Below are 25,919 nucleotides of genomic sequence, written 5' to 3' on the forward strand. Positions count from 1 at the left end.
AGCTTTTGAGGTGCTTTTGGTCTACTTCTCTGTGTCAGGCAGCTCCTATTTAAGTGATTTCTTGATTGAAACAGGTGTGGCAGTAATCAGGCCTGGGGGTGGCTACGGAAATTGAACTCGGGTGTGATACACCACAGTTAGGTTATTTTTTAACAAGGGGGCAATTACTTTTTCACACAGGGCCATGTAGGTTTGGATTTTTTTTCTCCCTAAATAATAAAAACCATCATTTAAAAACTGCATTTTGTGTTTACTTGTGTTATATTTGACTAATGGTTAAATGTGTTTGATGATCAGAAACATTTTGTGTGACAAACATGCAAAAGAATAAGAAATCAGGAAGGGGGCAAATAGTTTTTCACACCACTGTATATATATATATATAAAAATAACATTGACCCTTTCTATCAGCTTTGACATCTCAGTTGGATTTTTCACAATCTCAAAGTATAATGTGCCTCATGAATATTTACTCCTACTCAAATTTTATCAAAAGAAGACTACAGCTATAGGATATTAACTGTGCCAAAGTATAGCTAAATGATGTCATCCTATAATGGGAGTAAAAAAGCTTAAGTTGTAGGGTAATGGCTTATGTAACAACAATGCATTCTGAGATAAGGCTCAATAGAAATGTTGATTTGTTTTAAATCCTATTCTTGTAAAATTGATCTATTTGTATGGAATGTTGTGTGATTTCAATAAAATCAATAAAATTTAAAAAAAAGAAATGTTGAAAAAATAAAAATGGAAATTATATTAAATGATAAAATTGCAACAGTGTTACTGGGAATTCAATAAATCATCATAAGAACTTAGTGAGTTTGTATTGTTTTCATACTTACGGAGGATGACGTGAGTGATAACAAATGCAAATATAAAGATTGTTAGGAAGGATAATGAAAGAATAAACATGTAGAAAAATCTGTAGTTCCTCTTTCCCACACAGTTGCCCACCCAGGGGCAATGATGATCAAATCGTTCTGCAAGACAAACAAAAAATTATTATATATAACTTTAAAAAGGAAGTAGTTTTTGGTTTAGTGTTGATTTCAGTCTAATCCCTACCACTTTACTGCTGAACTTTCTTTTATGACACAGTATATGATAATCTTTCACATATTCTGTAATTTTTCAAGCCCACTCAAACATCAATACTAACCTGCTTACTCTTTTTCAGTTATAGCCTATTCTGGCAGCACTGATCACAAAGGAGGAACCAAAACTGAAAAAACCAAAACTGCCATCAAATGAAACTTATATACGCCTAAACCCACTTACACCCCAAATTAACCTTCTATACATATTGTCACATATGCACGTCTGAGGGTCACCTTCTGAGCTCTGAACTCTTGTGGGACAGGCCTGTTGTTTCTCTTTTGAGTCTCTCCATCTTGATGGCTGCATGGTGGCATTCGATCACTTCCACCAGTTCCTCCATGTCTACCCAGGACGGTCCGAGGCACTCTATGGACTAGGTGTTCTGGAGGGTGTATACTAAAAAATTGTATGCCACCAACCCACTCGGGTATGTTTTCTCAGCCAGCAGGCAAGCTTGCCCCACATGTCAAATGGCTAGGTGAGGGTTGCTCAAGATCAAAGTGCCACTCTCAACAGCTTGGGGCTTGGTAAAAAATGGTTAGTTTGTAACAGGCTAGTATTTCTCACTTGAGAGTGGGGTAGTCCGCAGCTGCATGCTCCTCCATATCATAATGTGCTTGCTGTGCCTCCACTGAATGAAACTGCATGAGTAAGTGTGCCCATTTTTGTTGTGGCCAGCACTGCCAAGCAGTGGTGTGATTGGAAATCAATAGTTAAGTCTCTATGACATTTGGTTGGTCCTTGGCTTCTTCCTAATTGCTGTGCTTCTGCAGCCTCTTGACATGCCTCTGCCTCGCCAAGTTCTGCCGGCTGGGTAGCTATCTGAACCTGCAGCTGGTTCACCTACTCTATCAGTTGATGTACTAGTTATGCCAGATTAGCTAGGTCTGCCCTGTCTTCTGGAGATCCTCCTGAATACATCAACTGTGGTCAGGCGAAGGATGACACAGGTCCAAAATAAATGTTTTGGCTCCAGCCAGGACACCCCATTTATTAAAGGAATCGATTGCATCAAAAATACCACTTGGTGGTGCAAACAAAAAAATGCTTTCTTAATTAATATGTCAGGTATGAAGTAGAGCTCTTTTCTGACTTGAGCTTTCGTCTGAATGAGATGCCACCTTCCAGATTTGGTTTGAATGTATAGTTTTACAACCAGAAGAGGCACAGTAAGTTGCCCTCATTGGACATTTTCTCTGTGCTGTGGGAATCACAGAGTGGTATTGTTTATCATGGATAAGCCCAGAAGGTTGGATGTGCAGGTGTGACAATGTCTTTTAAACATGGGAGGAAAAGTATACTTACAAAAAAATTAACAAAACAAAAAATATGGAAAATTCTACACAAGTATATTTACTAGTTTTATTCCAATTTCAGTATATAATTAATTTACAAATACTTGCTTTTTTTTTACCCTGAATCTGACAATTACAGCCACTTAATGAATAGAAAGATGACTAACTACAATAAACTGCTGTGCCTTTTATTGTCAATACATTATTTATAAAAGGGTACCACTCAAAATAACTGAAGCTTCCGAGAATCAGAATACTTGCACACATTAAAGGAAACCCACTAAATAATGGATTTTACATTAGAGAACATTGCTGAAATACACAAAGGCGACCTCTGAATATGTTGATTTCAGTTAAGGGAATGGACTAGAGTGAGTAATGAGAACAAATCTTGTACAATTATTCACAAATAACTACATTACTTTTCGATAGTCATTTTCCTTTGTACAGCCTTCAGAGACTTGCACATTCAAAAGCAAACAGAATGAAAACTCTTTTTCCTGATGACTAGACACCATTATAAAGATCAATACAATGTGAAATCACAAGTGAATAGAGCAAAAACAGAAGGAATGCTGTTTATTTTAAGTGAGGAGTTAGATAGATAGATATGGAGTAATTAATGATAGATAAAATTAATTTTAAAAATCAATACACTTTGCAGTCGCAAGTAAATAAGGTAAAAACAGAAGGAATGTGGTATATTTTGAGTGAAGGGTTCATAGATTTGTAATTAATTATAGATAGACGCGTCTAAGGGAAAATAAAAATTAGAGTACTGACAAGATTAAGAGAGCTTCTCAAAATCACTCAGTGTGGAGAGAACTAAACACTGTGCAGAACAGTCCAACACTTTAGCCTGTAAGCCACATGGCTAATGTAATTCTTATATACCGTATTTTTCGGACCATAAGACGCACCGGACCATAAGACGCACCAGTTTTTAGAGAAGGGAAATGAAGAAAAAAAGGATTCTGATGTCTTAAAACATTTTATGTGCATTAAAACCCAACATCACAGTCATAAACACATGTAATCAACCCTGTAAAGTGAACAGCAGCATTTAGAACCATTATTAACAAATACAGTCAGCAAAAGACAAAATTACTGTAAAACACAATAACGAGAGACTTCAGTAATAAAATAGAATAAAGTTGAACAGTTACGCTCTTTTAGGTTCTGCTTGTTTTATGAGAACCCCAAGAACTCCTCATCGCTAGAGTCAGAATCTAGAAAGCTCAGATCCTCACAATCACTAACAGGACTTTCGTCACTACTGGTGCTGGTACCGGTATTTTCATATAACATATCATCTTCAGTCCCATCTAAGGCATTGCTGATGCCACATTTTTTGAAGGAATCTACAATGATCTCATCCTTAACTGAGTCCCATGAGGTTTTCACCCACTCACAAACTTGGGTAATAGTGGGCCTTTTCATTCTTCCAGTAGGTGTAAGATCATGATTACCAGCAGCCATCCATTTGTTCCACTCTTCCCTCATAAACACTTTAAATGGTTTGTTGATGGACACGTCCAGAGGTTGCAGCTGGCTGGTAAGACCACCGGGAATTACAGCTAAATGAGTTTTGACTTCTTTAAAGTTCTTTTTTGTAGTGTCGGCGATATGTGCTCTGAACTGGTCAAGCACTAACAAGGATGGTTTTTTTAAAAGCCCACCAGGACGTTTGGACCATACTTTTTCAATCCAGAGCCTCATTCCCTTTTCGTCCATCCATCCTTTGTCATGGACATGCACCACGACTCGAGGAATTGCTTCTTTGGAAAAGTTTTCCTTTTGAAGATGAGCATTGGTGGCAATTTAGTACCATCTGCACAGCAGGACAACACAAGAGTGTAATGGGTTTTCTCATGCCCTGAGGTTTTAATGGTTATAGTTTTTGCTCCTTTGTGGTCTACTGTTCTATTGGATGGTACATCAAAAGTAAGCGGACTTCATCCATATTTCCAATCTGGCTTAGTTCAAATTGATTCTTCTTTCTGGCATCAATGACGAATTTGTGAAAAGACAAAATCTTTTCTTCGTATTCGTTGGGCATTTTTTGAGCAATTTTTGTTTTGGTGCGCATAGCAAGGCCAGATCGCTTCATGAATCTGTAGCACCATGATGGTGAGCCAATGAAATCTTGAATTCCTTTTTCTACAGCAATGAGTCTGGCTTTATTCATGATCATTTTGTGGAGACTGAGAAGCCATTTTCACGGTGATGTGTGATCCACTCCTTTATGTCCACCTCCAACTCTGGCCACTTTGCAGCATGCCCACGTAAAGTTTGCTTACTTTTGTCCAACTTTTGCAGCTGATCCTCCTGTTTCCGCCACTCTCTAATCATCTTTTCAGAGGGAGGTGGTCCAAAGTGTCTCTCTGCTGCTCTGTTGCCATGTTCCTTGGCATATTTTATAACTTCCAGTTTGAAACCAACTTTATATGTGCATCTCTTCTGCTTGGACATCTTAGTGAGGAGGTGGTACTGGTACAGTATTTCTGCAAAACCTTCAAAATCATAATTGAAGAACTGTCAGTAATACCAATACGGTGTCTTTTAATCCCCCCCCCCCATATTCCATCAGGTGCTCTCATATCCCCCTCATTCCATCCAGTGCTCTCATATCTCCCCCACACACATTTTATTACTATCAGGCCTAAACACTGTTACCAGTATAGTGGGGGGCAAGCTGTACCGTAGTTCACAATATTGCCCGTATACTGTATGCAGAGACTTTCTGTGATTTACCATAGCGGTAACATTTACGGTACTGTCCCACAGTGTAAAACACTTTCCAGCCTCTCACAAGGCTAAAAGCTGTCAGCAAAGTTCAGTGTTATTTGCCATGATATGTATGGTCATTTTGTTCCAGGCTCAGGCTGACTGAGACTGTGACAGTCTGTCACTACTAGTTCTGAATTTGTCTCAGTTGTATTTTTAATTGTATTAGGGTTTCTATTTATGCATATTCAGTTGTATTTTTAATTATCATTCGGGGTCATTTTTGCTAAATTGCTTGTAATTCGACCTCTCCAAATTAGAATCATTGCTGTTATTGAACTATCTGGAGTATAAACACATGTTTGGTCTCTTTGTAAAGGTAACATTCTCTAGTTTCACCCTTAGTAGTCAGAATCACTGTAGGTGTGACTGATCAAAAGTTATGCACATTAGAACTCACAAAAAACAAATTTTTTGTTCTGCCTAAGTTTTTTATGAAAATAAAGGAAAATAAAGCTGCAGTAGGTAGGTGGGGACAGAAACACACTATGTACCAACAGAATAACTTGTTGACTACTCAAATTTCATTATTTTGAAAAGAATACCTGTAAAATGACATTTTTACACCAGTTTTTATGTGGGCATGCCCAGGGGCTTTTTAGAGGGACCATTATCCACATTTTGGAACATATGGAAAAGTGTAATAACTTTTGAATGCTTCAACCCACATATATCAATAAGGGCTCTACTGAAAGCTTACACCTAAAGGAATCTATATCTACACACAGTGTCACTCTATTAGTTATGGAAATTCATGTTCCATAATAAAAACAATAAAAAATACACATTTCTATGTAAAATAGTCAATACAAGTTATGGGCCAAAAATATATTTATATTTTTATTTTTACTTTTTTTATAAAATGCACACAAACTATATATATATTTCTTTTACAAACTGTTACAACACAGCTCAGCGTTTTCCATGTGCCACTTGATGGCAGCAATCACTAGCAAGCAGAAAGCACAAGGCGTGCACGCCGCTCTCCCATTATACCTCGGGTGCCGGTTGAATACTTTTGCAACGCGCATACATGCATCTATTATTTAATCGAGCGTTTATTTACGTTTAAACTTCTACTTTTATTCATATTTAAACTGCGAAAAAACTTGGCGAAATCACAATAAACAACCACGCACCAACTCTGCAGACTGGCACAAATGCCACCTTCACGAAGCTCCGATTGTTTTTTACAAGTTAAGCATAGCAAGTCACATATCAAAATGCTTGTCTGCTCATTGGCTGTAAGTTTTGAGTGTCAGTCACAGTGTCCAATCAAACTGGTAGATTCTACCAGAGTTCAGAGCTATACGTCACCCTGCAAGCTTTCTGTGACACTGGTTGGCTATACGAGGTGCCAGTCAACCCCAGACCCGTCGTAATTGGCCAACTTAGGTGTCTTTCGAAAGCTAACACTTCCGTGTTTCATGCGGTAGCATGGTTATCGCCGACAGAAACAAATTACGTCTAATATGAGCAATATAAGTGAAAAAAAATTACTTAGGTGGTCTCAAGTTATGAAACATTTTCTGGAGTTTTTGTCCCTTTGAGAATATATTGTGTGTTTTGGACCTAAATCGTTTTACTGGATTATATTCGCTGGAGCCTTACGGACACAATGGGATCAATACTGCTCGGAAATATTGATGTTTGACTTGCAGGGGGTCTTCAAAGGTAGGCACAGTCAACTCTTAAAAGTATGTACTTCTCTGTAAAAAGGCTTTAGTGTCAGTGCTGTGGTTGTTGTGTGTCAAAATGGTTTATATCATCGGAAAGACGAGACTTTGAAGTTTCATTTGATGTATAGGGTGTCGAGATGCATGGCAAGATGGGCATGCACACATTACTGTAACGTTTTTAACGCTGTTTGTCCCGGACCGGGCGTGTCGCGTTAATTGTATTAGGGTTTCTATTTGTATGCATATTCTTGCGCTTTTACCTTCACTCAGTCATTTCACTTGTCATTTACCTCTATTCGTATTTCACTGGTGTGTGCGGTGGTGGCGCTCGACTCGCAACTCCTGTCCTGCCTCAGCTGGTCTCCGCCCGCTTCTGGGATTGGAACCAGCGTGAGGCGCACACGTGTTCTCACAGGAGGGAGGTCACATGTTCGCCTAACGCTGGTTCCGATCCCGGAAGCGGGCGGACACCAGCTGAGGCGGATGGGAATTGATGAATGATGATGCATGCAGACTGCAGGATCAAGGAAGGGACCGTCACCGTACACTACACTGTACCAGTTAGAGTCCAGTCCCCTGACTCCAGTGAGCGGTGCGGGCGGGGGCGGGAATGGAGCATTGCAGCCAGCAGGAATGATCATGGAAGCAGGTACGGTACTACTACTACCACAGGGCAGCAGCAGCGCCTGACTCCAGTGAGCGGGGCGGCGGCCGCGGCGGGAATGGAGCACAGAGCCGGGCAAGTTGAAAATTTTTTTTTTACAGCACATGTTTAGGCTATATTGGACCATAAGGCGGGACTTTTCCCCAATTCTGGGGGGAAAAAAGTGCGTCTTATGGTCCGAAAAATACGGTAGTTCAAATCATAGATTTAAGAATTTTAAAAGGACAATATTCAGTATAGGGAACTACTGCTATTTCATGGGTTTCAGCTATGACTCAGGAACATGCATTTGTCCCACCCATTCCCGGCCATATGTGAGTGATACCTCTATATGGATCTTCTCTTCAAGGGAAGCTTTTGGCGTCCTCTAAATGTGACATTAATAACTAATAAACTTAATCTTTGTCTTGCCTATCTTGATAACACTGGCCAGAAATCTTGTTCTACACTCATATAATCTCTAGTAAACTTAACTCATGTCCTCAACAAGTAATTCTGCAGATCTTAAGTTTTCTTGATGCTCTACTTGGAGTTTTTATCAGGGTTTTTTCCAGAAGGTTTCGTGAAATGGGAATAATAATTGAAAAGGAAAAATTAGTAGGGAGTACATCAGGATATGGCTGTAGATTTTAAGTGTTCCCCTCCTCCTACTCTCTCAACAATTATTACAGGGGAGACTGTGGACATGGTAGAGTACTACAAATATCTAGGGACAATCATTAATAACAGACTAAACTTTGATCTTAACACAGAACATATCAGTAACAAGGGGAAAATACAGCTATTCTTTGCTAGGAAACTCAATTGTTTTAATGTGGACAAAACCATAACGACACTTCTGTAACTCATTTACTGAATCTGTTATGGGTTGGTTTGGCAATATAAATTATCTTAACAATAATGAGTAAATTAAGAGCAAAACAAATGTTTTGCAGCAGACCTGTGTCACTGAGATAACAAGCAAGTCAGAATGAAAGCCAACTCAGTTCTATCAGATATTGGCCATCCTCTTTATCCTAAATTCTAGTTGTTGCTAACAGGCTGGACATTTAGGTTACTGAGGGTAAAGAGGAACAGATTTAAGAACTCTTTTATTTCCAAGGCTAAAAGAATTTTGAATTCTGTTACTTGAAGAGATGCTTAAGGGCAATTATTTTTCTTTGTACAAATATTGAGTGTATGTACAGTATATACAACAACACTGGTTGTTAGACTTTGTGTATCTGTGTAACAATGCCTTATATTTTGTACTTTCCTGCTGCAAACAAACTTCACTGGGATCATACAGTAAAGTCTACGTGGTCTATCTTAGCTATTGTGTGTTTGTTTTTTTTTTTTATAAAAGTGAAGTTGTATATTTTAACACATTTTTGTTTATCATAGTATCAATATGCTTCCTGTTAGGATGGACATACAAGTAAGAATTGCACTGTACTCTGTATACATGAAATTACAACTACATCTACTAATTAAGTGTGAAATAAAAAATACACATTGAATTTGTAAGAATCATTCTCCTTATTTAATTATTTCCCCACACTATTTGCTAAATAAGCAATCAAATAGTCAATCAATCCATTAATCAATCTATAACAAATTAGCATTATTCACATTATGACACAGATTAACATTAATTTCTACAGGTACTTCTCCACAGGTGTGTTCCATCACTTTCATTGTTACATAGCATTTTTTGATGTTTGTTCAACATCATCCCAGAATTCACTACAACACTTTGTATCCAGAGGAACTTGAAACTAAAGCATTTTATTATTTCAGCTGCATGTTGGTGGTGTGAAATAAACCATCAACCTTGCTCATTATAGATGAACATCTAGACCACCTTTGTGACTGCCACTATGAACGGCAATGATTACAACAGAGACTGACTAATTATTCAAAGTGAAAACTAAAGCCTCACAATAAGTTATGACCACTTCATATTATTGCTGATATTGCTACAGAAAGTAGAGCAAAGGTAATACAGTCTCATATTACTTCAGTAAAGCCAAAAAGAAATGGTGATTACATGTCCTGCACATTGACTCTTTAATACAGTAGAAATGTAATAGTGACTATAATCTGCTCTTTAAAATGAATCTCTGAGAATGAGGAAACCCCAGAAAACAGTAAGAGAGAAAACAAACAATGGCAGCAACCAGTTGTAGATTAAGTGAGGTACCATATAGAAATAAGTGTACTTGTTTTAGAATATCATTAATATGAAAATTTTGAGTACTGTACAAACCACCTATGTTTACTCATTTGCATTTCTGTCTTGTACTTTTTCTTTGCTTTGAATGTCATTGAATGTGCTTTAAGCCCTTCACTTTCTCACCTTGTACTAGCCCTTTATCTCCTGCATTCTCTTTTCATCATAATTTGAATATATCTGCAACTGTAATTGTTAAATAAAGCACCTTTGATGTATTTTGCTTGATTTAGTAGGGGGAAAAAACATTTTTTCTTTTCTATACAGTGCTGAAAGTAGTATGGATAAGTTGGTAATAAACTGTTTGTCTCTTCATACCAGTTCTATATTTTGTACATGACTCTGCTAAAAAAGCTCTCAAAATCTAACAAGCATGGTGCCACATAAAATCCTCATTATGGCTTGTACATCTCTCATTCTGCAGCACTGCAGAATTCAAATTTTACTGTATTAATGAAATAGTTTACTCTTCTGTCCGATTTATTGAGCAGTGCTAGGAACAATCTTTCCGATGCATATAAAACCAAAATGGTCCTTTCATAATTTTCACAATTAATCACATTTGTTTACCATATGTCTCTCCATATTTCATAAGGCCATGTCTCTCTGTGATAACTCCAACCATATGCTGTCTACCTTTTTTTTAAGCATCTTAAGGAATTTGGCCTGATGTGCCATTCTTTTCAGCACCTCTTTTTTATGTAGCTGCAGAATGCTATTCAATTTAAAAGAAAGGAAGGTAGCTAAAATGTGATTACTTGTGAAATTACACAAAATCTGTATTTGAAAAAATACAAACAGACTATGTTTTCAATTCATAAGTAAGTATATAAAATATGGATCTCTATAGAAATAAGAATATTGCATGTTATATTGTATGTTAGTCCTTGTTGAGTCTGGATATGAAAAAATGGAAGGGAACAGGTCCAATGGCTTCCACTGGCTGCTTTTGTTTCCTGTTTTTTTGCTACTTAATGGCATAGGTAAGCTCACTATTAAAAATAGGCAAATATCATTTTATGAATAAAGTTTGTCCAATAAAATGTATTTACAAATAATGTAGGCGGATACTTGTCTTATTCAAGATTAATGTTAATGCTAATGTTATGTGAAAATTTCAGTTCACAAATAAATACAGTAATTCTATTAGGCGATGAAGACAGGATTGCTGTCTTTATTTAGATAAACACCAGCGATGTGAATGTGTATATTTGCATGTAGGATTCTTATTAAAATATATTTTTGTTCATGTGTAAAAAATAATATATTCATTAAAATGCTTCACGGTCACAGTGTACAGCTGTAACATGTTCTTTTTTGTTGATGTCATGTTTATTGTCACCTCATGTCAATTTTTAGTACAAATGTAGATTGTACTTTTTGTATTTAGTTTAAGCAGAAAATCCTGCAAAAGCACAAATAGTTTTCAGTTATGGGCAAAGTAGTAACTACACTTAAAATTCCAGTTTTTGTATAACCTCACATTGAAAACAGCGAGTCCTTCTTAATTAGAGAGCTTAAACGCAGTGTGGAGTTAGTTGCAAGTTGGTAAAATGTACTCTCTAAGTCTACTTTCCCATTGTAGGTTCCCAAGCTATTACAGCACACACATACTCACTATTAGAACATTAGAACAGTCTAGATGAGAATAGACCATTCAGCCCAACAAATATCAAGTCTAGTTTCGAAAGTCCCTAAATTCCTACTGTATATCACACTAATTGGTAGCTTATTCTATGTTGTCACACTTGGGTCACAGATTTGCACAGAAACACAGGAGATTGTAGAATCAGGGACATTATTCAAACAAACATTTCTCTCTTTCAAAAGGGGTGCACGTCAGGAGTGGGACCCCCAACAGGAGCAGTGGATATCTGAAGGTGGAGAGAGAGAGACAAGCAATCAGCCAAAAAGGACAGGTGCTGTATGCGGAGAACCATGTGAGAAGCATATCACACGACAGAGAACCCGCAAGAAAATCCAGCAAGTAAGGGAGCAATTTGAAGGTAGTCTATCAGCGTTTTTAAGAGGGGGTTTTTGAGGAGCATCCGTGTCTTCTAGGAGTGTGTTCAACCCCCCTGCTCACAATGTGTCTATAGTTCTCTGCTTAAAGAAAAACTTCCTAATGTTTATGTGAAATTAACCCTTAACAAGTTTTCAACTGTGTCCCCATGTTCTTGATGAACTCAATTTAAAATAATAGCCTTAATCCACTGTACTAATTCCCTTCATAATTTTAAACTCTTCAATCATGTTTCCTCTTAATCTTCTTTTGCTTAAACTGAATAGGCTCACCTCTTTTAATCTCTCCTCATAACTCATCCCCTGTAGCTCTGGAATAAGCCTAGTTACTCTTCTCTGCTATGTCATTTTTTGTAACCTGGAGACCAAAATTATACACAGTACACCAGATGAGGCCTCACCAGTATATTAAAAAACTTTAGCATAACATCCTTGGACTTGTACTCTATACTTCATGGTATAGTATATAACCAAACATTCTGTTAGCCTTCTTAATGGCTTCTGAACACTGTATTGAAGTTGAAAGTGCTGAGTCCACTGCAACTTTTAAATCTTTCTTATAAGGTGCACTTTTGATTTTCAAACCTTCTATTGTGCATTAAAACCTATTTTTACTACCTATGTGTAATACGTTACATTTAGTCAGGGCCATCTTAACAGCATTATAGGCCCTCGGGCAGAGAAGTGCACTGGGGCCCCTACCTACACAACCACTCTGCAAGTCACAACCTACAAAGATTAGAATGGAGCCCCGATGCTCGTGGGGCCCCAGAACAACTGCCCAGTGTGCCCATGCATTAAGATGGCCCTGCATTTACTTATGTTAAATTAATGTAAAATCTGCCACAAATGTACCCAAGCCTGTATGCTGTACAAATACCTCTGTAATGATTCAACAAGTTCTAAATTATCTGCCAATCCACCTTTCTTAGTATTATCTGCAAACTTAACCAGCTTGTTACTTATATTCATATCCAAATTGTTTACATATACTGTATTAAAACACCAGTGGCCCTAGCACTGACCACTGTGGAACACTACTTTTAATTTTGCATCCATGTACAAACAACACCCTTAAATCCCACTATTTTTAGAATAATGCCCAACCTCTCATGTGGCACCTTATCAAATGCATTCTGAAAATCAGGATAAATAATATGTGCTCCACTTTGATCATATCCTTATCATATGCTCCATTTTGATCATACCCTTTTGTTGCTTCCTCATAGAATCCCAGCATGTTGGTAAAACATAACCTCCCTCTTCTGAACCCATCCTGACTGTTCAATAAAACTTCCGTTCTTGCAATGTGTTGCTCAATCCTATCCTTAATAATTCCTTCCTTTAATTTACCTGTGATGTATGTTAAATTTACTGGCTTGTAGTTGCTTGGATGTGCCCGGTCACCCTTTCCATATAACAGGATAATATTTGCCATTTTCCAGTCCTTTGGAATTTTCCCAGTACACAGCGATTTCCAAAAAGTATGCGTTAGGGGTTTATATACAGTATGTGCTCGCTAACGTCCTTAAGAAGTCGAAGGTAAACATTATTTGGTCCTGGTGATTTGTTTTATTTCAGTCTATTTAATCTAAGCAGCACTTCTATCTCTACAATTTCCAAATCTTTTACCAAAACAAGTAAAGGAAAAAAATGTAAAGAAAAATTGGTTATTTGAAGAAAATGTGACATTTGTCAAACAATACAAAAATTGTGCACAATAATAATTTAAAAATGCTAATGAATCTGTTCCAAATCATCCAGAAACACCAGATTTCAAAGAAGTGCATTTGTTATTTGATATAGTAGCCGAGATTTTCTATGGCAGTTCCCTCGTTAAGAGAATCTGTTACTAACTCAGGGAATAACAACATTAATTGACAAGGAATGCATTAGTGCATGCATTATTTATTAGCTGTTTCAATACAATTTTATACAGCTTTGATTAGAACATGCTCTTGTGAAAACAAACCTCCAAAAAAATTGCATGGCTGGTCTTGGGTCTTCATATCTCTTGAAACTTGGTGCCCACTTCCCTGCCTGACAGCTGCTTAAAAACACAATCTTCTGTGGCCTCAATCGTTTTAATGTTCATTAAAAATTTAACTGCATCTGTTTTGTAATACACAGCTTCAAACAACAAGATCCCTCTGTTCTGTCATGTACAACTTACCACTAGAGATTATTTTAATGAGATGCGGTAACCTTGAAATAAAGAACTTAGTGAGATAAATCAATTGTAATGTTGAACATACACATACATTATACTCTAAAATGAGGCTAGGAAAAAAATGTTAATGTCCTGCTGGTTTACTGTAAAAGCAAGGGTGCAATGTAAAACTAGGATGCTTATTTTACAGTACAAACGTCAGTGTTACAATATGCGTAATTAATCAAAGAGGACTAATGTTTGACAAAATGATGTAAATTTAATTGCAATTTAGTGTATTGGTTAAAGTGGAAAAAAATAAACAAACTCATTGTTTTCATACCGCCTGGAATGCTTCTCCAATGGGATTTACATAAGCATATTTTATTTTCCCAGGTGTCAACATTCTTTTCCACCAAGCAAATGAGTGGTCTGAGAAACACTGGGAGTTTATCTTCTCCTCTCTCCCTCATTTTCTGACATTTTTCTCTTTCCTTTCCAAAAGCTCTCTTTATGTTCAGCCACAAAAGTCTCCTTAAGACCCATTCCTTTAATTTCAACAAGGCAACAAGACTTTTCTTCCAATTAGGGTTGTGTGGTATACTGTTATTGAAAAAGTACCAAAAAATCAATTTTTAAAATGGTGACGTACCAGCATCTCCTTAATTTCAGTACCAGAAACAAATGTTAATTTTCAAGTTTTTCAGTGGTTTTTTAGTGTGAACAGAATTCGAAGGGGACTCTAACCAAACCGTTCTAGCCCGAATCACCAAGAGGAAACACTCGAAATGCATATATTTATTAATGTGCTGGAAACTCCAATGCGGCACTCACCATGCACAACCCCCTTCATCCATCAAAAAAATTATTTGTGGGGTGCGGCATAGCAAAGGGACTTACATTTTTGTGGGAGGGGGAACGAAGTAGCTGTTGGACATGAGATACTCACTACTTGCTTCAGTATTGTTTTAAAATTGAGGTCCAAAAGCTGGCATTGATCCTAAAGTCAAAAATTCTGTACCAATCCAACACTACTCCATAGTTATTTTGTAATACAATTTTTTAAAAATAAAAAAAAATGGAATCTAGATATCCTGCAATGGACTGGCACCCAGTCCAGGTTTTATTAGTCTTGTGCCATATGCTAGCTAGGATAGGCTCCAGCACCCCTATGACCCTGGTCTGAATTAAACAGGTTAGAAAATGACACAACATGACATCAAGAAATACAAATTGTCATTCAAACCCAATTTGAAAGTGTGCATTGAATATATAGCACTCTATTATGGGTTCTTCTCCTGATCATTTCTATAACTTCTTGTGACGATGCGGGTTTGCTCCAAGCTCCCATCTGCTTTTTGGGAGCTCTTGAACCCGACACAGTCAGTAATGTTACAGATGAGCTGGACAGTGAGGCACAAGCAATGAAGCAATGGGATGGTGCAAAAAGTACCAAGTGCTTTTATTTAAAATCAACAAAATCAAAATGTCCAAAACAAAGTGCAGTGCTTCACAAACAAGTCAATAAATAATCCATAAAAACAAGTGATAGGTGGAGGTTAAAATACAATTACGGATGTGGACGACTCCTCACCTGTGCACTTAAGTGAGGACCGTCTGCATCACGAATCACGCGGGAACAGCTCCGGCCACACATACCACGCCCCCTCTCTAAGTCGTGTGTGCGGCAATTATTTATTTAAAAAGTGGCCTTTGATCTGAGCTGTGGACCCGCCATACCATACTTCTGCTGCACTAAAGTCCCTAGAACATTTCTACACATGTCCTAAATCTGTTCTTTCGTTTCTAAATAATCACCTCACATTTGCACTTCTGTTTGCATCATTCTGGCTAAAAACAAACCTTTTGCACCCCATATTTATTTCCTACCGAACTTTTCTTCAACCCCTCTCACTTTTCTCCAGCAGGAAATCTTTGCTTATTGTTTGGTCAAATTTGCCTTTGCTTCTCACTGGGGAGAGGCTAACTCTTTATACACGAAACTTTGGAATTCCTGTTTTGGAAGATGGGTATGTGCCAAAGGGTGATTGACTACTTTTAGTTTTTGTTTTTCCATGGTCCTTTCTTCTGTTTCTTTCCAGCACAGTTATTTTGTATTGACTAATCCAAAAATTCTTCCTGGAATGGTTTGCAGGAAACTATACTCTTTTTCAGCTTTTTAATAAGATTTGATAACTATATATGTATAAAGTTAGAAATAAACGAATCCATCCATCCATCAAGTTTTCAAACCCTCTTATCCAGGGCAGGGCCATAGGGCAGCAGTAATTTGTCCCCTTATGTCCCACCTTGGACTTTTTAAGATAATGCATGTTGAGAAATAAAATGATAGCATCTTTTATTAATCTCCACCTAATTTATCACGTCTGAAACAAGCTGTGACTGATTGTGCTAGTACAACTCAGAAGACAGAAGGATTAGCACTGTATACAGCGCATGTAGGAAGCACAAAGGGGAATTCAGCCTCCCACCCTCCTTTGATTTATTATTTCCTAAGCTGCAAATGCGGAAGACCTTCCCACAAACCCCCGTGTTTATAAACAGAACATTGCCATCAATATCTCCAAGTAAGGGTATAATATTTACATCTTTACCTAGAGTACCTAAAATGCTAGCCGCTACACTAAGTGCACATATAATTCACAATACTATTTCTTTTCTATATGGTGCCAAGTGTGATTTAATTAATCCTTCAAAGTACAACACCAAATACTGAAAGGTTAACTGAAATTATAACTGTTGGTTGTGTTAAACATTAGTCAACAAATTTTATTCTCTTTGCTATTGTTTGCTTCCTCTGATTGTGACAATGCATACTACGTTGATATTTTGTCTCATGCACTATATAAGAACATTTACTGACTTAACTGTAACAGACCTGTAACAGCTAAAAAGATCAAGAAGGTTATTAATGTGTGTTTCATGCAGTACACATCCTGCCAACCTGAATCGAGGCGTAAGCATTACTCTGATTCAAACTGCAGTGTGATGTTGAACTGAACATCTCATGACATATATAGTTCTCTTCATAGCACAGAAAAACCTGTTCATTGATATTTTATAGATTGGTTCCATTTAACACAGATTAATATTACGTTGCTTTTTCAAATGTAATTCCATTCTTAAAATTACTTAATCCAATTCCTGGCCAGGAAGTGTAGGAAGTGGATTTCAGTGTGTCTTATATGTGTTTTAATGTATACTATAAGCATTTCAAACACATAATTCATTGCATGGGATGCTTGAATGCCAAGCATGTAAACATAACTTTTTGTAATAAGTTAAAGTAAAACATGATTCAGTGTTGCAACTTTACCGTCTAGCTATGGCTAAGTCAAAAAAAAGCTAAGCTAAATCGACTAATAAAAACATCAAGAAAGTGGATGGGATTATTGTATGATCACCCAACGAATGCCTGCAGAGGTGGAAAGACTTCTTCCAAGAATTATACAACTATGATCCCTTCAGGGACCATCAGCCGAGCCACCACCAGTCGATCTACCAGATAATCCATGCCTCGATGGCTAACCAAAGCTTGAGGAAGTGAAGACCGGAAATTGCACATGGAATGGACCAAGTCACCACTAAAGCGATCAAGGCTGGAGGGGACACCCTACTGCATTGACTACACACACTTCTAGCATTGAGTTGGCAGTTGGAATGTGTACCAATTGCATGGAAAAAAGCTGCTTTGCACCAATTCTGAAGAAAGGTGATGATTGTGAATGCAAGAACTATCGTGGCATTAGCCTCCTTTCCATCATTTAATCATCCAATCCAGATTGCAGAAATATTGCGAACAAACCAGCCAAGAAGAACAAACAGGATTCAGGTCAAATTGAGGCTGATGCGATCAAATCTTTGCTATTCACCAACTGATGGAAGAAAGAATCAGGTGTGGCCGTCAAACAGTCATCGTCTTCATCAACTTCAAGTCCGCATTTGACTGTGTTCACTGGCCAGCCCTTTGGAAAGCATTGGAAGTTAAGTGTATCCCTGATAAGATCAATCGAGTCCTCCAGAGACCCAGCTTTGTGCGGATTCGAAATAAGCTATCTGAGGAATTCACCATCCAAACTGTATTCTGCCAAGGGGATGTTGTGTCTCCCTTGCTTTTCAACACACTGATCGATGCCATTATAAGAAAAGCATTCAAGGGCAGGCGTGGGGTGCAGTACGACAAGTACAGCTTAGTGATTGATTTGATGTTCACAGATGACAAGGTCATTCACCCAAGCCAAGGCCACAGATATTCTTCACAACATCACTCTTACTGCCCTTGTCGTAAGACCTAAAGATCAATACATATAAGACCAAACCATGTCAATGGATGGATTGCAGGCCAATGTTAATCTCTATGGGGTCTAAATTGAACAAGTGCAAAAATTCAAGTATTTGGGGTCATTAATCCAAGAGAAGAAAGTGCTATCCTCCATCAAAGTCCACAGCCATCGGCCAGGTAACAACGGCATTCACCTGACTCAAGTGGTGTCCATGAAGGAAGCCCAACATCTCCGTTAAGACTAGAATCCGCCTCTTCGGAACACTAATCCTGCCAATTGTACTCTATGGATCCGTAACCTGGACCCAGCTCAAACAAGACCTGAACAAGCTTGAGATCTTCCAAATGCAATGCCTGTGGAAGAGCCTGGGTGTCTCCTTCCGTGACCATCTATGAAGTAAAATCATATGGGCAGGCTGCAACCACGAAGCAGCAGTTGAAGAGGCAATACAACTGAAAAGGCTGAGATGGTTCCCGACAAGTCAGCAAAATGAACACCGGATACTATACAAGCTACACTGGTGGAAACGCCCTGAGTATTGGAAAGTTAAAAGAATGGCACCTAAGAAGACATGGTCCAAACAAATTGAGGAGGATCTGAAAAACAGCGACTGAATAGCATGGGAAGGCATTATATGTATAATCCGAAATCCAGCAGCACCGTAGTGTATGGGCTCCGGAAGAAACCCCGTCCTATCATCAGCTAAGAATCAGAAAGAGAGAGAAGGCAAAAAAAAAAATGAAGCTTGAACATACAACTAACAAAAAACATGAAAAGTAATGCTTGACAGAATGATGTAAACAAATGAGAACCATTAATAATAATAATAAATTCATCCATCCATTTTCTAAACCTGCTTTGTTCTGAGCAGGGTTGCAGGGAAGCTGGAACCTCTCCCAGAACTCATGGATTGCAAAGCAAGTGGACATAAATATTCAACATTCATATTATTCAACTTATTAATTTTTCATATAAAATTCTGTTTCACATTGATCATCAGCAGAAGCCACAATCAGTCATTAAGATAATCAACAACAGGTATGTTTCACTCTTGGCCAACTGTGTATAACATATGAAAGGTAAGGAACTCTAGTGAACTAATAATTTAGCCCCTGGTAAAAAAAAAAATATGAATATTGCATACAAAAAAGTTACATAGTACTTCTGCTACATCTTATGAACTGACAGCACTATAATTGAGGCCCACTATCTTCAGAAATTCCCTGGGTAAATCTGGGTCACACAGCTAGTACAGTATAAATGCAGTTTCCACTGAGACAAACCAAATAAAAACTGCACAGGTTTAAAAATCAGCCACTGTCTGCGAGGAGCATACATGTGCTCCTTTAGGTACTTTTATCTCTTCCCACCTTCCAAATAATATGCCTACTTGACTAACTAGCAACCCTACAGTGGGCTGGTTCAAGTAGTTGCCAATGTATGTAGGAGTGAAACAAGAACTTAACTAGTATCTGGGTCAAATTTGACACCTTTCTTATTTCTTGTGTGTCTGTGACAGGCTCTGAATTAACATAAAACTTTAAATGAAAAAAAAGGTTATCCAAGGAAATACATGGATGAAGGGATAACTATTCAACACTACAGAAACCTCAGGAATAAAATCCTTTTACTAAAGTATGTTGAAGTATGGCTGTTATTGAAATATTCCTATTATTAAGTAGCCCTCTACAGGAAATAAATAGCTCTGACAACATTAGTCAGCATTCTCAAAGACCAGTCGCTTGATGAGACAAATTCAAATCTATACTAGCACATCAAATAGCCAAAATGCCAACAGTATATTATTTAACAGACTATCTGAGAGAGATAGTGGGACCAGCTATTGTTAAAATTCAAAGCATTGACATATCATTACAATTAATTATTTATATTCTGTTGTAAAAAATCAACTGGGTCTAACAATATAACTTATGGACCAGCTAATTTAGTTTTGCAGCCTGCTTCTAATATTTAGATGTCATTTATTTTATTTCTTTAATGTAAAATTCTGTCATTCCTTACTGTATCCATATGATCCATTAAAATGATTTTGAAGCACATTACTTTTGCTTTCAGGTCCCAACATGTTATAGTTTAATAACTCCAAATGGTAGCAAAAATGAGTATTGGAAGAGGGCTGATGTGCCATTCTCTACGCTTCACCTGAAAATGTTTGAACAAAAACTGTTAATTAATTCATTTGCTAAAATATGCCTGTACATTTCACTGACTTTAATCATAAGCGGTAAAAATGCAGTCTGAGATTTCTTTAAGCTGATATTGCTAGCATTTTTGTGTAATATCTCTTGTTATGAAAAATAACATTTTGTCTTTAGTTAAAACAACAATTCTGTTATGGAGTGCTACATTAAATTAGCACCATAGTGCCTGAGATGCCATTTACATTGTATTCAACATACATGAAGGCTGCCATTATATAGAAACAGTTGTTTTTTTTCTCAATAATGTTTCAGCTTTTTCATTTCTGCGCAGGCTTAATTAAATGCAGATTTCACAATGGTAGAGTAGAAGAAAACCATGGTATGTTGCATGTTTATACTTTTTGAGGTGAGAATAAAGATGGCTTACTGACCCTAGACATGGTAATATAAAAGGCTGTGCCACCATAAAGAGCTTCTACCCTAACATGTTTCCTGACAAGTGTGCCTTCTGTGTGGAGTGTTTCATGTTCACTGGGGTATTAGCTGATAAAAGTGTGTGTGTTTGTACATGGATTAATTTTTTGATAGACTGATATTTCATCAAGTGTAGATGTATACTTGTTGACAAATGAGCCTGCAATGAAATAAAAAAAAATATTAAGAAAGTGGATTAAAGGAAATGTACATTGTGAGGCTCAGTGTTCTTCAGCAAGTGGGTTCTGTCCTAACCCTGCCTGATTCATCAGATGCAGATTTGACAAAGAAGCTGTCATGGCAATGATTTTTGTCTTACAATTAAATCCCAAAACTGACAAAAAGTCCATCATTAAAGTGATCATATATGTAGAATTTTGTAAACCTACCAGTTTAATTTGTAGCCTACTTGTACTAGCAATGTTTTCTTTCATAAATGAAAGAAATCATTAAGCAAGTTGTCTTCAGATTTGCTATTATTTTACTCTCTTTGAGTGACAAAAATGCATACATTTAATGTCACATGGAAACAAGCTGGGAGAGTGTAAGGATATATTTTTAGTTCTGATCTAAAAGACGAAACATTTGATGTTTTTATTCACTATTTTTTAACAAAAATATGTATTAAACTCCTAAAACCAACAATAACAAAAGGAACATAAAATACACCAAAACCAGAAGAACACAAGCAAATGTTGAAATTTAGTGAGAAGAAAAAGTGATACAGGCACATTATAAGCAATACTGCCCAAAGGCAAGAAAACAGCGGTGTGGGTCAGCAGCTTTAAACTTCTTAAGATCACCATCTCTGACCCCCCAAAACTGGGTACAACACACTTTAGGTGAGTCAAGAAAGTTTGCCAACACCTTTACATTTTAAGACATCAGAAGAAAAAACTGTTCTCTCCATTTATGTTCAATACCTTCCATGGTTGCACAGTGGAATCCATTTTTATTGACTGCATTAGATCTTGGTATGGCAGCAGTTTGGCACAGGACTGCACCATAAACAAAAGTGGTATGGACTATTACTTGCATACAGGACATATATGACACAGGTAACACACAATGCCTTCAAATAAAAAAACAATACTGAAGACCTTAGCCATCATGCATAATTCTGGCCAATAAGCACTTGATCCACTAGATTCAAGATCTGCAAGTCATAAAGCTACTCAATAACTGTTCAAGCTGAGAAATGCACCTGTTGTATATCTCCATTGTTTGGTGCTGTATTCCATGAATGGTGTTGTAGTCATTGTGCATTGTTTTTATTATACTACAGTTACTAGTCTGTGTGAATCATACAAGTACGAATTTCACAGTACAACTGTGTGTACACAAGACAATCAATTTGAACTTAAACTTGGAAACAAGCCCTTAAGTGTAACAGTCACATTCAAACTAGGGGATGATGAGTCACAAAAAGGCAAGGCTGCTGGGAAAAAAGGAGGAATATCTACTTTTAAATAAATGGGGGAAGGTAAAATATAGCAATTACTCTACTAGCAACAAGATACTTATACCAATTCAAAGTCTACTTACCAACACAGTTATCACACAGGCTGCAATGAGAGGCACGAGGTGGTCTGAAAATCTTGCATGTGAAACAGTATTTCAGTTTTACTGTCTGTCCATTGATCAGCACTTCTTTTGTCCTGGGAGGTGGACGGTATCCTCCTGAACTACTGCCATTTGCTAAATCTTTAAAGAGAAACAAATATACAGAATATGAAATTACAGAACCACTGGACAAGTTACAATACCAATGCTTTGTTTTCAGCATAAGGAGTTCTACAATAAGTAAGCACTGGCATTATTTTCTCACATACAATTATTTATTGGCAAATTTAGATATTTGTTCAAGTGCTTGTAGCAGTTATGAAGTACACTTAAAAATGTTTTTAGGGAACATTTCCATTTCTGTGTAGACAGTCCACTAAAAACAGAGCATATCAAAGAAACTACATGCTGGATGCTATGGAAGAAGACAGAACACCAAAATAGAGACTGCATAGAGAAGTTTCATATAAATATCTGAAAGTACTGTTTTAAAAAACAATATGTTGATAACCTATTAAAGCAAATGCTTAGCAGGTGTGAAACTACATGTAGACTTAAAGCAATAACTTATACCGGCATGAAGGATTGGTCTGCAACAAAATATTTGTATGTACTCCCAAAATATGTTAAAATAATTTTGTAATCTCTATAACAAACATTACTAAACATTGTAATTCCATAGTCCTGCAATCCTGTAATAGAGTAAGGGTTTTCAGAAATTGAATGAATGAAGTTCTATATTTCATGGTATATTCTGTTTGTTTGCCCAAAACACTTTTGGGCTGCAGGTATCTTTGACTGCACTTCTAAAAATGTTACTGAGCAGCTTATTACAGATTATTTTACAAAATACAAGCAAATTTGACTTCTAGTGCATTAGAATACATCTCTTTGTTATTGTCATGTATGTGTTCTGTATATCTAAATATACAGTATAATGCAAAGTTGACCAATTCACTCACTCAACAAAATACTATTTTCCATTTAGGTTAAAAGCTGAAATTTGTCAGGAGGGTGCATCAAGGTCAGTAGGTATACACTAAGAGACGACATTTCAATAGATCAATATTTAAGTTTAAAAAAAACCTACAATATAAAAACTAAATATCCCAAAATCTCAAAAAAATACCTTGACAGATTTGATTGAAATTGGGCGACACTGTAGAAAAAAGAAAATTAGCTGACAAATTGTTTTTTTTTTTATTTGTTAATATTTTCCATTCATAATGCTTTAGTAAGTGGGACATGCTAATGCACTGGGACATTGGAAGTTTATGCAAATGAAGAGAAGAGAAGTGAAAGGAGGAAGGTTTGGTGAAACTCAAAGAAGACATATGTAGAAAGTGCTTGCCAGGCGCTGTGGCTATATATTATCTCTTCCCCTTCATCTTATCTGCAACCTTGTGCAAATGCCAATGTGGGTACTACAATTCACATCAGCCAGTGCACTGCTCCATGTGATTTCATCAGTGCTAATAAAGTTTACATAAGAACATGAACACATGTGACATGTCAAAGTTAGTAACTGCTGTGTTTTTTTGTCCTTTGGGATAGTACTAGGGTGTTGTACCGTGTTACCCATTATGAATGTAGAGAGGTGTCAAGCAAAATGACACCTTTTATTGGCTAACTAAAAAGATTACAATATGCAAGCTTTTGAGGCAACTCAGGCGCCATCTTCAGGATGATTTTCTTGATTTTTCAAAAGCTTGCATATTGTAATCTTTTTAGTTAGCCAATAAAATGTGTGATTTTTCTTGACTTCTCACTGCATTGGGATAACAATTTCATTGTCTTACTGGATTACAGTATTTATCTTGCAGCCTTAGAGCAGCGTTTCTTAACCTGTGTGGCCTCGGCATACAGATTTATCATGTAAGATTAGAAGGATTGGGCGAGGAATGGCTCCCCTTGGTGAAATAGGAGCAGAGAGCAGTTAAAAACAAGGAATAATATTGTGCCACATTATTGATCACTTCAGTGGACCAGGGGTGTACAGTATAACTTGTGACAATAACTCTGACATAAACTAATTACACTACATTTTTTTTGTTTTCATTGTATAGCCTTGTTTAAAAAAAGCAGCTATCTACCTGCATAATGTAATTAAGTTCGCAATACCAATTAAAAAAAAGTGAGGATATAAAAAAGTAAAAGAAAAAAACACTTCAGATTAACCAATGGAGCCAAGCCATGATTAAACAGAATAAAGTGTGATTTTTTTCTATAGCTGATGTAGATGCTGTTTTTCAGAATGTGATAAAAATGAACAGGATGGTGCTTTTGAATGAGTGAAGAGTCAAGATTTTAAGGCAGTTTTTAACTTAGAATGAATCAGCTTTAAATTACCTTTGTAACATTACCTAATACTACTTTAATACTGAGTCTTGTTGCAATCTCTTTCACACCAGCACCACCGACTATATGTAGCATGTTCAATAGTAAGAAGCTCCATTGAACTAGTAATTATTAGTTCATTATTTTAGGAAGATAGTTATGATACTTTTGGATATTTACAAAGCTTACGCAAGCATCAAATTTCTGTTTTATGTGTTGACACTTTTAGCAACTGGATATGGGAAAATAAATCTTGGATGAGGCTAGTGCATATCCTAGTAGTCATTGGCACAAGGCAGGATCCAAGCCTTGATCAAGCACCAGTCAGTCGTTTGGCACACTCATCTACACGTTCAAGCTTACTCAAACTGGGTCAACTAATTCAACAAGCACATCTCCAGTATATGGGAGGGAAACCAGATTTTTAAAATACTTGTACTAATAATATTTGCAATAATCATATTTCTGAATACCCACCTAAGAAGTGAATCAGCTGTTGTAATTCATAAAATTTTGAATTATTGGTTTTATTTTCTGCTCTTTAAAGCACCATTTGCAATTCAGTGATTCCTGTATTCTTGCTAGACCTTTGCCACAAGCACATCAAGTGTTTTATCTCTGATACGAAAATTGCTGCTGAATTAAGCTTTTACAGCTCGCATTAACTTTAAAAAAATTAAACACCTCAGAGTGTTATGACTGAAATGGCATTTGCTGAAGCAGCTGAGCTAATAGATATTGCCCTGAAGAATGAGTTATTTTTGCAACATTAGAAAAATGAGGTGAATCTCAATGATTCCCAAAAACTAACCATATATAAATATACTGTATAAAAAATCCTGTTATAAGTTTAATTGAATTGTTGAGATGTGCTGTTCTGTGCAATGGCAAGACACCTGGGTAATCATCACATGTAAGAGAATATTTGTTTTTGTTTCAAAAATCATAGCTTTTTTTGGACAGACTACAGGCAGTTACTGGAGTAAAAATGGTAAATATTTATGTTTTGAATGTACATTATGCAAAGTAGTATTTCATCTGTATTTTGTAAATATATTATGTGTTCTGAAGCTCTTCAGTTGGCAGTGCACAATAAAAAAAAATCAACTAAACTTTATTATAAAAAATATATTATTACAGAGCTGGCTGCCACTTCTGTAGCCCTCCTTT

The 25,919-nt window shown here is 36.8% G+C and overlaps 1 protein-coding gene across 5 annotated transcripts in view; it reads right to left on the bottom strand.

Moving 5' to 3' along the window:
- The window catches only part of zdhhc14 (zinc finger DHHC-type palmitoyltransferase 14), a 305,204-nt gene that overhangs the window by 32,027 nt on the left and 247,258 nt on the right, over nt 1-25,919 (bottom strand). For all 5 annotated transcript variants that reach the window (XM_039748139.1, XM_039748138.1, XM_039748137.1 and 2 more), the window contains exons 3-4: nt 22,395-22,553; nt 846-983 (exon numbers count right to left, since the gene is read on the bottom strand). In XM_039748139.1, the coding sequence (XP_039604073.1) occupies nt 846-983; nt 22,395-22,553 (297 nt within the window). The remainder of the gene's footprint in view (nt 1-845; nt 984-22,394; nt 22,554-25,919) is intronic.

Source organism: Polypterus senegalus, chromosome 3, assembly GCF_016835505.1.
Source record: "Polypterus senegalus isolate Bchr_013 chromosome 3, ASM1683550v1, whole genome shotgun sequence".
NCBI classification, from domain to species: domain Eukaryota; kingdom Metazoa; phylum Chordata; class Cladistia; order Polypteriformes; family Polypteridae; genus Polypterus; species Polypterus senegalus.